At 40.4% G+C, this 13,631-nt stretch overlaps 1 protein-coding gene across 1 annotated transcript in view; it reads left to right on the top strand.

The window, feature by feature from the left end:
- Positions 1-1,392: 1,392 nt before the first annotated feature.
- Positions 1,393-13,631, top strand: part of MOSPD2 (motile sperm domain containing 2) — a 35,164-nt gene continuing 22,925 nt past the window's right edge. The window contains exons 1-4 of the mRNA XM_059815757.1: positions 1,393-1,441; positions 1,656-1,722; positions 11,523-11,678; positions 12,437-12,523. Coding sequence (XP_059671740.1) covers positions 1,433-1,441; positions 1,656-1,722; positions 11,523-11,678; positions 12,437-12,523 — 319 coding nt within the window. The 5' untranslated portion in view covers positions 1,393-1,432. The remainder of the gene's footprint in view (positions 1,442-1,655; positions 1,723-11,522; positions 11,679-12,436; positions 12,524-13,631) is intronic.

Here is a 13,631-nt window from a genome sequence, read left to right on the forward strand (position 1 = left end):
AACTGTATGCATCTCCATTTTTGTCAGGATTATTTCTCTGCGGAAATTTTATCTATCTGGATGTTTTCCGTCTACAAAAGCAAACAACAAAAGAAATTAAATTGCTTTGGGACTAGCTGAACTGATCCTTAAGAATACGAAAAACTATACATTGCAAAGCAATGACATAGACTAATTTGATAATATGAGACCAGTATGTGCTTTAATCTCACTGATTAAATTGAAGTTCAGCAACTTTGTACCGAGAGACTTAAGTAACAGAAACATTTCAGAAATGTATTCTAGCATTTATTTACCAAAGCATGAATTCGCTGCACATTAACAGCTACACGGCATAATACAAACTGAAAGAAACCAAACTAAACACGCGCTCTTTGTGTGATTGAATTGAAGGTGTCAGCTCCACAAATATACTGAGCGGACTGGAAAGCAACGGTGCTTTGAATTCTCAAATTTAAGAGCCTTCTCTCAGGTCTAGGGCTTTATTAATAAATATAATTAATTCTTGGTTAAAATTATAAAGCCTTTTTAAGGAGAAAGTTCTCTGAAAAAGAGTCCAGTCATATCCGCTAATATCTGCGGCTGCCTCCCGCCCCCAGACAAGACCCCGAGGACCCGGAGCGAATCGCAGCCGTCTCACCACGTTTCGCTCCGTTTTGGGGGCACGAAGCGACGCCCCTCGCCTGCCTCAGACGCCCCGGCGGGGCAGTCTCCCTCCGCCCTCTGAGGGGGCCCGGGCAGCTGAGGCGCCGCAGCAGCCGCCCCCGCGCCCCTCACAGCCTCGGCCGGGCCTCACCGCCCCCTTCCCCGCGCCGAGCGGCTGCCACGGCGCTGGCGGCCCAAGAGCTGAGGCGGCAGCGGGCCGCGGCCCGGCTTCCTCCCCGAGAGCCGCTGACAGCTGTTAACACCCTCCCGCCCAGCCCGGCCCGGCAGGGGCCACACAAGCTCCTGCGGAGAGAACCGGCCCAGAGAGGAACAGCGACAGCAGGCAAAGGCTTACCCAGCTCCCGAGGCCGCCCCGCTCCCGCCCCGGCTTCAGGACAGGTGAGGGGGGGGGGGGGGAGAGAGGGAGAAAGGAGGGAAGCGAGCGAAGCGCGCGCCCGCTCCGAAACTCCCGCCACACAGAGCATGACGGGAGGGGAAGCGGGGGGGGGGGGGGGGGGCGCGAACGAAACCGGCACGGGGGCGGGGTCAGGAACTAGGCCCCGGGAAAGGGGCGGGGCTGGCAGGGCGGGGCTTATGAGTGGTGGGCCGCGCCGACGCCTCCGCGCTTGCTGCGGGGGAAGCGGGCTGCCGAGAGGCCCCGCCCCCTCACCCTGCGCCCCGCCCCCTGCCGGGGTCACGCGACGCCTCCATCCCCATTTCTCTCTGCGCCTCGCGCTCGCGGGCCCTGCTGGGGCTGTGCGGCCGTTGTGGGTGGCTCCGCTGGACCATGGCTGAGGTGAGTCTCTGCCTGCCTGCCCTCTTCCCGCCCGCCTGCCTGCCCGCCCGCTCGTCGACCCTCCCCTCCCCAACCGCCGCCGCACACAGGCTTGCGGTTGGAGGTCGGGCGGTGGTGATGGCCGGGCCGGTCGTACAGGCGAGGGGCTGGGGCTGCCTCGGGTCCCGGCCTTTCCCTTCCTTTCACGCCCCTCCCGTTTCTTGTTTCCCCTCAGCAACGACAGGACAAGGCCGCGCTGATAAGCGAGATTAGGCGGCGTTTCGAGGCGGAGTACCTGCCAGGTGAGCGCCTCGGTGGTGGAGCCGCGGGTGGGCTGGGAGCCGTGGGCCTGGCTCCCTGGATGCGGTCTCTGGGGCTTGCCCGGTGTCGCTTTTCCCCTGTGGGCTTCCTGTATCCCCGCTTTCCCAGGTGGGTGTTTCTGCCTTTACTTCAGGTGGCCGAAGCTGCCGGCCGGGGATGGTGCACGAAGCATGATTTCTCTGTTGGCTTTGGGTGCTGTCTTCTGGGTTGCTCTCCTGGGCAGCAAGGCATGTTGAGGAAAAGGTCTGGGTCCTTCTGACCCACAGCTCTGTTTGGTTGGCTGTAGTGTGGGGTCTGGGACACTGCTGTGCTTGTTGCTTTTTGGACATAAAACATGGAAGAAAAAAAATAATAAATTTTGACCTCGACCAGTTTGTCAAGGAAAAAGTTGCTTTTCTAGAGTAACTTGCACTTTAAGTTCATGATGGCCTTAATTAAAATTATGCTGTGTGTCCAACTCAGTTCTTAAATGCAGATGCTTTTGAACTTGTAAATGAAGGCCAGGAGGTGCTGGGGGTGCCTAGGGGAAAGGGAATACCGGGGTAAGCCTGGAGGGGTTTCATTTCATTTCAAGGTTGATTTGCATTGCTTATGATAGAAGAATATACAGTAGTAGAGTATGCTAACAACTGCAGTAAGCAGTATGTTTTATCATCACTGTCTAAAGCCTTTCTATTAAAAACGTGCTCCTATCCAATTTTTAATGCAAATAGAGTAGAAGCCCAGTAGTTCAGGAGTTGCATGCATCTCCTTTAATATAAGCCTCAATCCTGCAAACACATGCCTTGCTTTGATGTTCCTGATCAGAATTATTGAGGTTACCTAGTTCCTGCTTTTATGTAAGGGTTGCATGCTTCTATGACTTCTTTGTGATTGGCTATAGCACTTTTCTTGAGGTTCTTGAGTGTAGTACAACTTTGTTTTATATGGTTGCCCTGCTAACTTGCATAAAAGAAATTACTTTGGCCTTGGTTAGAGATGATCTGTATTTCTGGCAAGATGACAAAATTATTAAAATAGTCTCTTGAAGAAGAGAAAGCTTATTTTGCCATTTGATATTTCTATGTGAATAAAGATGTCTTCGGCAGTCTTAAAGCTCAGGCTCAAGAGAGTGGAGGATCATCCTAAATTATAAATTCTTTTGGCTGTTAAATTTTTCAGTTAATGTGTATATTTTCCTACAATAGGTGATTCATCTTGCTTTGTATTCTATTATCCCAGAATCACACTCATAAAAAATAACTTTGGAAAACCTAGAACTACTTTGGGACAGTTGCTGCTGAAAGGGAGTATTACCTTTTTCAATTGAACTATCCCTTACAATCTTGGAATTCCACAGGTTGCTGTAGTTGTAATAAAGCCTCTGTTGGGCTGGTTGTTACAGCCATTAAAATAATTGAATACTGTTGCAAGGTAAGCTGTAATCCTGTTTGCAGTATTTTGAACATGTTTTGTCAGTAAGCCCATTTTTGGGTCTTGGTTTAGGTCTCCTAGCCCTTTCAAGAAAATAGGGTTAGGATTTTTTTGAGTTTACATTCTTAAGTGCCTCCCTTGAATTTAGGAACGCCACAAGCAAATTAATGTCATGCCCACTTCAAGTGTGAAAAACAGAGGGTTTTAGTTTTATTGTGGTCCTTCAGCCTTTACTGTGTATGTTCTAAAACGTATTTTTACGCTTCCTCTTAACTGAAAAGGGGTGTGGAGGTGCATGTGTGTATGCAGACACCCCCAAACATGTGACTTAGTGTTGTAAAGGTACAAATCATTACTTCATATCCAGCAATTTTAGTCTACTTTGAAAACTAAGGGCATTGTCAAGGCACATTAAGAAACTGATACTTTCTGTGCAAATTTAGTGTGGTCATAGAATTGTGGGCCTCTACAGAATGAACCTAATTCCATTTAGAGGTGAGCTGTGAGTGTTACAATTTGAGTGACATTTTTGGGCATTTTTTTTTTCTGGAGGGTGCAGCTGCCACTGTTTTATTTTCCCTCTGAGGAAAACAGTGTTCCTGATTATTTGAGAAGCTTGGTGTTTGTGTTATGAAGGGATTCTTCCATATTATGGAACTCATAGTTACATGGTTTTCCCCCCCTGCCCCATGCAGTAAGAATTGTTAATGTTTGCAAATGCTGTGATGGTCTTGCAGTAATGTTTATTTTTGCTGTGCAATGAAAACTTAAAGAGCCTTTGAAATCCTGGTTTTTAGTTAAAATTATCTATTGGCAGAATACAATTTTTAGATTACATAAGAATATACACAAATATATTAATATATAGCTGGTTCAGAAAAAATCTAATATTATCTGTGACATCTAATACATGGTGGAATATTTGACATAAAAGTTACAACCAAGTAATATAGTACAGTCTTGATAATTTTCAAGGTAGGATGGGAAAAGTTTTGTTCAGTGATTGGAAGCGCCAGAAATCTGTTTTCTGAATTACACAGTTGTTTCATTTATGAGATTAAGTCAAAGAATAGTTTTAATAGTCAGATACAGTTTGGGAAATACAGTGTCAGAGACCCTTACTGGCTCATTTGCCCAATGTTTGCATGAGAACTTTCTTGCTGAAGTTGTTGAGCAAATGTGGCCATTGAGGGGTTTTAGAAGGAAAGCTTGGGCAATGTGAGATCTTGTCTGCAAAGCAGTATTTAATGTTAACTGAGATCTTGTGGTGGTGTTTTTTTCTCCTCAGTAAATTTCTAACTGTATTTGAAAGACGGCTTCTGTTCTTGTGAGGAATGTATGTCCCTAGTAGTTAAACACCTTGCATTTCAGTATTGGAAATACGCCTTTTAAAAGATCCTGTTAGTCCAATAGACTAGCAAATGCTGTCTGATGGGATGGGCGGACAGCACTTTATCTCTGCGGTTTTGGGCCTAATTTCTGTTTTGTCTGTTAGGATTCTTTGTGAGAGTTGGTGATGTAAATGACTTGGGTCATGGCAGTAACAATGAAAACAAAGGATTATTTTCCAGTACTGACTGGTACTAACAATGTTTTCTAGCAAACAGCCTTGGTTTTTTCTTCAGTGCATTTTCATTCCTTAGAGGATTTCTAAAATTAGCTTTTATTTCTGGGCTATTACTTTCCATTTTAATGTTACAGTGGAAATCATTTGTAATCAAATCATGCTAGATTTTTTTTTCCAATCAACAAGTCGTTTCCACACTTCCTTTGCATATTTACTATTTCTTATTGCCTGTATTCCCTGCCCCTCCCCATTTGCATCTTCTTCCTTTCTCCTTTAGGCAAAGCTTAATTTTTCAGAAGAAGACTTTTGCAAGAGAGGTTTCCCACTCTGATTTAAAAGATTAAATTTCATCATGACTTTCTTTAAGCCAGTAACAAAACGTGTTTTATTAATAATATTGACCAATTGCAAATAAAATTTTAGACGTATGGGGCATCCTCAAAAAAACATAGTGATATGACTATTGTAGAAAACTCTTAAGGTAATGTTTTGAATACCTGCTTATGTCTGTTTATGCTCTGAAAAATCTATTTTCCCTGATTCTTGGCTTTCAGGCTGAGAAATGCTGGAAGGATAAGGTAGGAAGCCTATGGGTAAGGTAAAAAACATACTTTTATAGAAAGCTATGTGATATTGATGCTTGAGCTTTCTATTGAAAGTAGTTTTTATTGTCTCTGAGAGTGTTCAGTTTTGCTAAAAGTTTAAAATTATCACATCTTGCAGAGGCAGATATTTGTTTATTGCTGCTTGATTTTGTTGAAATAACTCCTTATTGGGGGGAAGGCTCTGCAGAGGGATCTGGACAGGCTGGATTGATGGGCCGAGGACAATTGATGAGGTTCAACAAGGCCAAGTGCCGGGTCCTGCACTTTGGTCACAACAACCGCATGCAACGCTACAGGCTTGGGGACGAGTGGCTGGAAAGCTCCCCCGCAGAAAAGGACCTGGGGGTGTTGATTGACAGCCGGCTGAAGATGAGCCAGCAGTGTGCCCAGGTGGCCAAGAAGGCCAACAGCATCCTGGCCTGTATCAGAAACAGTGTGGCCAGCAGGTGTAAGGAGGTGATCGTGCCCCTGTACTCGGCACTGGTGAGGCCGCGCCTCAAATCCTGTGTTCAGTTTTGGGCTCCTCACTACAAGAAGGACATTGAGGTGCTGGAGCGTGTCCAGAGAAGGGCAACAAAGCTGGTGAGGGGTCTGGAGCACAAGTCTTATGAGGAGCGGCTGAGGGAGCTGGGGTTGTTCAGTCTGGAGAAGAGGAGGCTGAGGGGAGACCTTATCGCTCTCTACAATTACCTGCAAGGAGGTTGCAGAGAGGTGGGTGTTGGTCTCTTCTCCCAAGTGACTAGTGACAGGACAAGAGGAAATGGCCTCAAGTTGCGCCAGGGGAGGTTCAGGCTGGATATTAGGAAAAATTTCTTTACTGAGAGAGTGGTGAGACACTGGAACAAGCTGCCCAGGGAAGTGGTGGAGTCACCGTCCCTGGAGGTGTTCAAGGAACGTGTGGACGAGGCATTGTGGGACATGGTTTAATGGGCATGGTGGTGTTAGTTGATGGTTGGACTTGATGATCTTACAGGTCTTTTCCAACCTTAGTGATTCTGTGAAATAACTTTGTTTTTTTCATCCTTGTCCCTGTATGGCTACTGACCTTCTTAAATTGTTTTCAGTCTTGAAGATTTCCCCGTACAACAATGCAAGGCACATACCTGAATAGTTATAGTACTTAGCTTAACATGTTAGGAATCAATGGCTGATTAAAATGGGTTTTCTCTTTCTAGCCAAGGCCAGAGGAAGAATTATGACCATTTCAGACCAAAGACTTCTTGGCTGAAATAGCTTAAGGCAGTAGTTAAACTGAGAGGCTTTGTGTTATGGAACACTTGACATACCTTGCCAAGTTCTTTTTTCCAATCTTTTGTATAATGAAGTGCTGTTTTTTTCTCTATTCAAAGGTATGTAGTTGCTATCCCTACTTAGCTTTGTGTATGACTTGTTCTGTAATATTTCTTTTTTACACAAGAGCTGTTCCTGAAGGGAGGAGCCATTCTTATAGGTTGTGAATTCTGAACTAATCTGGATTATTTTAGTGTGGGATTTAGCTGTGCTGCTTGTTTTCCAGTCCTGTCTGTCTTCTATATTCTTGTTGAATATTCTCAAATTTCTATTTTTCCTAAAGCATGAATGCCAGAAGAAAACAGCACTGTAGCATCGGTCTTCTGGTAATGTAGATGGTACTGAAAAAACCTGTGAAGAAGGGATGTTACAATTCGTGCATCAAAGAATTTGTGCATTCTTCCAGTGAAAGTGTTGCAGTGAAATTTGTGTTCGTTTAGTTTTGCATGATTCTGGAGTTCTTTCAGAGCTGTCGTCTTGTGATACAGGGTCCTCTACATGGGAAGATTGTAATTAAGTCATATAGTTTCACCATAAGTTTCTTAGCCTGAAGAAGACAACTATTATTAGGGCAGAATGTGGTCACAGAAAGAACAGAACTTCTCACTTAAGCAAGAAAAAAGGAAGGCGAGTAATAGGAAGAAGCTGCTGTTCAAACAGAACTTTTTCTGTCTTCTCCCTTGACTCCAAATGTTCAATGAGGAAATGAAAGTAACTTTAAGTAGCTACTTCTAAAATAAGGTTAAATAAAATTATGAACTTTGAAATCTTTGAAGTTCTGTCTGAGACCTGGTCAATCTTCTTGCTCACTTAAATTTTCCTGAAGGCCTTTTAGCTGAGGGATTGAAGAGAACCAATTTTGGCCTCTTCTCCTTGCTGTTGTCAATGTTACTCCCTCATATATAACTTAGAATTTGGTTTTAAGACTCTCTGGTAAATATCAAATTTGCTAAGCAGGTTATGCTTTCTCTCGCTTTTTGGGATATTAGTCTTGATTAGTGTCTACCAGTTCTAGACTAGTGTCTACAGCTTACCAGTTCAATAGAAAAGTCTTGCAGCATCCCAGTTTTGCCTCTTCCACTGGCTGTGGAGCTATTCTGGGATACAGTAAAGTTTGACTCTCTTGGACTGAGAGAGGAACCAGGTTTCCAAGCTTCTGGACAGCTGTTTCACAAAAGTCTGGCACTGCTGTTACATATGTGGCTTTCACTAGCTCTTTCTGAACAGAAGTAGTTGTGAATGCTGTTCCTTGTGTTACTTTCGTGGCAAGCAGGGAGTGTTCCAAAGACCTTATGAAATTCTGTTTGTTATGGACTTAATTATAGAGCTGTCCATTTCCCTGAGTGTAGAGGGTGACTAAACTTAGTGTCTCAGCATCTTAGTGGCAGTTCTGCAGGTGTGAAGAAACAGGGGCTTAATTTTCTAGTGAGAAAAGCATCAGTATATGTTTACAGGTATCTTAAGCTGCTAGGCTTCGAGATTGTCTGAGGTAAGATACTTCAGTTCATAGCTTTACCTGAATTTCTGTTTGCGTGCCCCTCAACTTCTGTTTCCTTTTGGCCTCTTAATTGTTGTGCAGGATGTGTTTAACTTGTGTTAGGAATCCCAAAGATCTATTTTCTTTCAACTAATTCTATTTTAACTCCAGAAATTTCTAATAATCAGTAACTACACTGAAGTGCTCTGAGTGATTTAAAATTAGAAACATTCGGATTATTTCACAGTATAGTTTGAAAACAAGTTTCCAGATGTCTGTAGAATTACGGGAAATGCACAAATTTGAAGAGGAAGTCCTTGTCTGAATTGACATACTTTCAGTGACTGGATTATTGGAAGGACTCCAGCAATTTTGTATCACTCTGCTTTATGTGTGAGAGAAAACACATTTCTTTTGGGTTCATAATCTCATTCTAAATTTTATTTATGTTGTAGCAAGAATTGGATAAATTGGGTAATGTTAAAACAATAATCAGTACTCCTGTTATTCTATCAGTCTTGTTAAGCTTACCTGATTGAAATACTGGCATTCTGCAAGTGCCTGTGGAGGCGAAATTTGACTAGTTGATCCTGGTTTAATGTGTGTTGTAGTATATACGTAAATTCAGATTACATCTGTCATCTTGTTGAGTTGCTGAAGAGAAGAAAAATATTTTAATTCTTTTTCAGCTGTCCCTATCTCTGAATCCAGCTGGCTTTTCATTGTGATGTTGAAAGTTTGGTTAAAATGTTTTCTACATTCCTCTCTCGCTTTCATTTTCTTAATAGAAATTTAACCTTATTTTTTCAATATTATCTAAGTTCAGAGTTTAGGAAATTAGTGGCCCAGAAATGTCTTCTGAGCATGTTCCAAATAATATGTGATTTTTTTCTTTTTAAATTATTGTTTTGATACCAGAGGCTATTTTGTTATTCTGATGGTTCTGCTCCGAAATAGCTACTGAGAGCAAGGAGAGCCTCAGAAAGCAGTGTGAAATGTTATCCTCTTTAGTTTTCACCTGGTGGTGTGTGGTTTTTTCTTTAATTACGCAGTACTGATATCCCTTATACAAATAGAATATACATGTGACTGATCTCAGAAGAATACTTGGCTGATTGATTAACTGCAGTCACTCTTAGCTGGAAGCCAGTGTATGTTAGAGATTATCAAACCAAGTTGAAGTAAGGTAGCTCAGGCACTAGAGACATGCAATACTGATGTTAAAGTAAATCTTTGCTCTTGCAAAGCCCTAGTTTGCTGTGGCTATGAGTAGTTATAAATGGCTTGAATAGACAGTATGTTGTATTGAATAATCCATACCCTAGAACAGCTAATACACAATGGCTAAGAGAAGCCAGTACTTCTCTTTAGCTGACTGTGGATGTGCTAGCTTAGTTACTGTACATGATAGTATCTCTGAATGGGATTTAGATTGGAATGCATGTTGCAAGAAGAGAGGCTGTGAAATCTTTCTACCTTTTTGAGGGTAGACAACTTGACTGAAAAAAGGTACTTGGCGACCTGTTTGAACTTGGAAGTTAGCCTTGCTGTGAGCAGCAGTTAGGACTGAGGTGACCTGCAGAAATCCTCTCCAATGTTATTTTTTATGATTCTAACTTGAAACTAGGTACTGTTATTGTTTCTCAGGCAAGACTGTCCAAATCATAAATCATTGGGGGAATAATCAAATTTCAAATGAGCAGTTGAGACTACAAAATTTAATACCCAAAATATTTGCAGCTTGTTTCCTCTGTGGTTGACCTAGAACCACAAAGAAGTTAAACAGTGTTTCAGTCGTATGCTGAGTGTTCACTTTACTGGACTTAGTCAGAATATAGGGAATGAGCTGTCTGGTGCAAGTATGGAAATGATGAGAGAAGGAACTGAAAGAGCAAGAGAGTTTTCGCTGGATTGGAGGCTTGTGGGCAGAGAGGAGCAAGTAGGGGACTAAGGTTATGGAAAGTGGAATTTGGCTGTAGGCTTGGCTAAGGAACAAGATAAGGTAGTGGGATGGGATCAAGGGAAGGAAAAATTTGAAACCTAATGAAGAAGGAACGGAGTAGATAATGCATGTGAGAAGCAGTTGGATGTAAAGAGATGCGTTGGAGGAGTGCAACTATAATTCTTAGTGAATGGGTGCATTAAAATGGGTATATTCTTACAGTTATAGACTAATTAGTGACAGGCATATAAATTGAAAGACAAGTAAAATAGGTCATATCTTTGCATGTAGGCCAGTAAAACTAAAAATATTAGCAGAATTTAATGGTGTATTTTTTTAACACCTACCTCAGAGTTGAGATGTGTGGTTGAAATACGCATCCCTAAACCATCCAGTCACAGTTCAAAATAGTTATTTTAATTATGATGGGCCTGAAAGTAGTTATTTTGAGTTTATTGCTTCTGACAGAGGAATAGTCTTTCCAGTACGGGAAAACTAACATCTATTTTATTAACAACCAGTCTTAATTTTTTTTCGTGATAAGCACAAATAAATTTAAGTGAAGAGTTTAAAAGCTTTTGTTTTTTTAGTAGTTAGCAAAGAGATGTGTGTCAATGTCTGTTGCTTTCAGAAGCTTGTTTCTATCATGGGCTTTTACTTGATTTAGATGCAGATTTCTCAGACAAAGAAGAACATTGATCTAAAAACGGAGCCTTTGTTTAATCATATCTACAGTGACAATAGGTCCACTTAAGTGTTTGTATTTTACAAACTTTCCTGTTTAAAAAATAAATAATTAAAAAATAATAAGGAGCAGCAACAACTCCTGTTTCATCTGAAGTACTTCCTAAAGCATGTTATCCTGTTGCTAACCTGATACAAGAAAAGTTTGAGGCTTGGGGGTTTTGTAAAGCTCTAGAGTTGCATGTAGTTTGTGTTCAGTAAGGTAACAATTTATAACAAGTGTAGAATGTGTAATCTTTTTAAAGAAAACAATTTTGTTTAATGCAATGATGTATAGTGCGTGGTCAAAAATAGTTATTTTAACATCTATTCTCTGACATTTCGTGGTCCGACATGCTGTTATCCAAGTTTGAGAACTCAAGCTTGAACTAGTGATGCTTAATATATACATTCATCAGTACACAGATTCTTAGGCTATATCCTAATTTATGTTAATTATAGAAACCTGTTTTTAGAAAAATTACACCTGCACTACACACACCTTGTTTTCTAATGTTCTTTCCTTGAGTAAGAATCACAGAAAATATTTTTCTAGTGAGAGTAATCTTGTAGTGTTCCTAAGTATCGTCACAGTAGATAGACTTTTTAACCAATTTCTCATGCGAAGCTTTGTATGCTTAAGTTTGAGACTGCAAAATAAATCTTATGTACCTAGTAGATGCTTATATTGAAACTTGACAAATCTCCTTTTCATGTTTTCATAGCAAGTGCTATATTCTTATAATAATTAATTTATTTGCTAGATAAATCAGATAAGTATGATTCTAGAGATGTGGAAAGACTTCAGCAAGATGATAAATGGGTTGAAAACTATCTGATTTGGCGTCACGATGTTGTGGATGATACGTTAAAGATGATTGATGACAGCTTTCAGTGGAGGAAAGAATATACAGTTAATGGTAAGCTATGTTTATATAATGATTTTGATGGTGTGTGTTGCTTTCCTATTGAACTACAACTGACTTTTATAGTTTCATTAAGCACCTTTTGAAGGTTTTGTTGGTACCACAGAGCTGAGCAAGAACTTTCTTACTCAGTTTAAAAAAACCAAACTATTGCTCTTTATGTTGACCAGTGCTGTCTCACTGTTTTGTTGTAGTTCCATATGTCTATTGAAAGGTTGTTTAAGAGGAAGGAAGGAGGGCAGCTATCTCTTGTTTTGTCTTTGTGCATTTGCTAGAATAGTCCTTAAAAAAACCAGAAAACAACAACAAAACCCCCTAAAAAACAGGGCTCTGTTCATCATAGCAGCATTGGTCTGACACATGAGGTAGAATAGATCTCTTTTTTTTTTGTGGCGTGAGAAATTTTGAAGGTGAGTTTTTATCTACAGGACTTCATTCTGGATTAAAGGATAGAGCAAGAGGGCTTGCAGATATGAGCAAAAATAAACATTTGCAGCACTTTTTCTCTTATATCAATTTCTTATTCTTGTTTCTTCCTAAATAGATCCTACTCTACAGCATGAGAGAAAGAAGATAGTAAAGTTTTCAAATGAGCTCAGTATTTGCAGTAGTTTACAAAGGCCTTGGAAGGTGGTTTATAAAGACACTTTTGTATTTTGTTGATAGACTTTGGCACTTTTAGTGACTTCTGTTAAGTTACAATGTGATTTATTAATATGATTACTGAAATAATCTTTCATTTGGCTTTGCAGACTTGACAGAATCTGTCCTTCCAAAATGGTTATTTGAAAATGGTTCTCTCTTTCTGCATGGATATGATAAAGAGGGCTATAAATTATGTAAGTTGCACAGAATATAATATTTTCAGTCATCAATCATTATTTCTTGTTTCCAGCCTTTTAGCATCTATTTTGAAAAATGAATGTTTTAAAAATAGAAGGTACATATTGGCAACTGTTTTAACTAAAAATGATGAGAAGTTAGTAACTTTATGTATCTCTTTGGATCACAGAAGTGGAGTGAAGAAACTTTATCAGGAGTTTTCAAAAATCATAAACCTTTATCCTAATTATAATGCAGTTTTTAGCTTTCCTGTTGAAGTGTTTTGTTACTGTATCTTAGTGTGGTGAGTATATGGCTAGTATAAATGTTCATTATTACAGTGCATTGTCATTGCTTTTTCTAGCAGCCCACATTCTTGCATGCTTGCAGTGGTTCACAGGAGGTCTGCAATGTTTTTCCTGTTTTGTTTTATCATTTTTTCTGATGTCATTGGAATGTTCAGTAACAGTGTGGACAGCTGAGAATTGTTGGAGAATGAACTCAAGTTGTGTGATTAACTTTTAGTAATTAAAGAATAGGATTTGTAGGGAAAGAGTAAATGTTGCCTGAAATACTCCTGAGGTTTTTTAATACTGTGTAATAAATAGGCAATGTTATTTTCTGTAAATGAACCTGTTGTAACATATCATATATTTACTTTTAATTAAGCTTAAATCCTGTGGGGCAAAAGAGGCTTTCAAAACAAATCACTCATGAGGCTTTCCAAGCAAAGATCTTGAACCTTGAAAAAACCAAAAATTTAAATCTGAAATTCTGCTTTTCCTTGGTTTACAAGGGCTAGTTTTTACTTCCAGAAGTATACTAACAATCCAATCTTTTATGGGAATGACTGTGTCTTAAACACTGTTGTACTAATTTTCAAAAAAAAAAAAAAACAAAGAAACCCCAAAAAACAACCAAACAAATAACATGAGCGGAAAACCTCAGCTTTTATTCTATGGCTGTGTTTGGTCAAACTGTCCCTTTTCTTATCACTGTAAGATATCAGTACTGTATGGAAAAAAATTGCTGCTTTGTTATGCTTCATGATTTTCTTTTAACCTCCAAGGTAAGTATTCAAGGATGAGTGGTGGTGATACCTTTTTATAGCCTTTAGAAAGCTGA

This window comes from Gavia stellata, chromosome 1 (assembly GCF_030936135.1).
Source record: "Gavia stellata isolate bGavSte3 chromosome 1, bGavSte3.hap2, whole genome shotgun sequence".
Classification (NCBI taxonomy): Eukaryota; Metazoa; Chordata; class Aves; order Gaviiformes; family Gaviidae; genus Gavia; species Gavia stellata.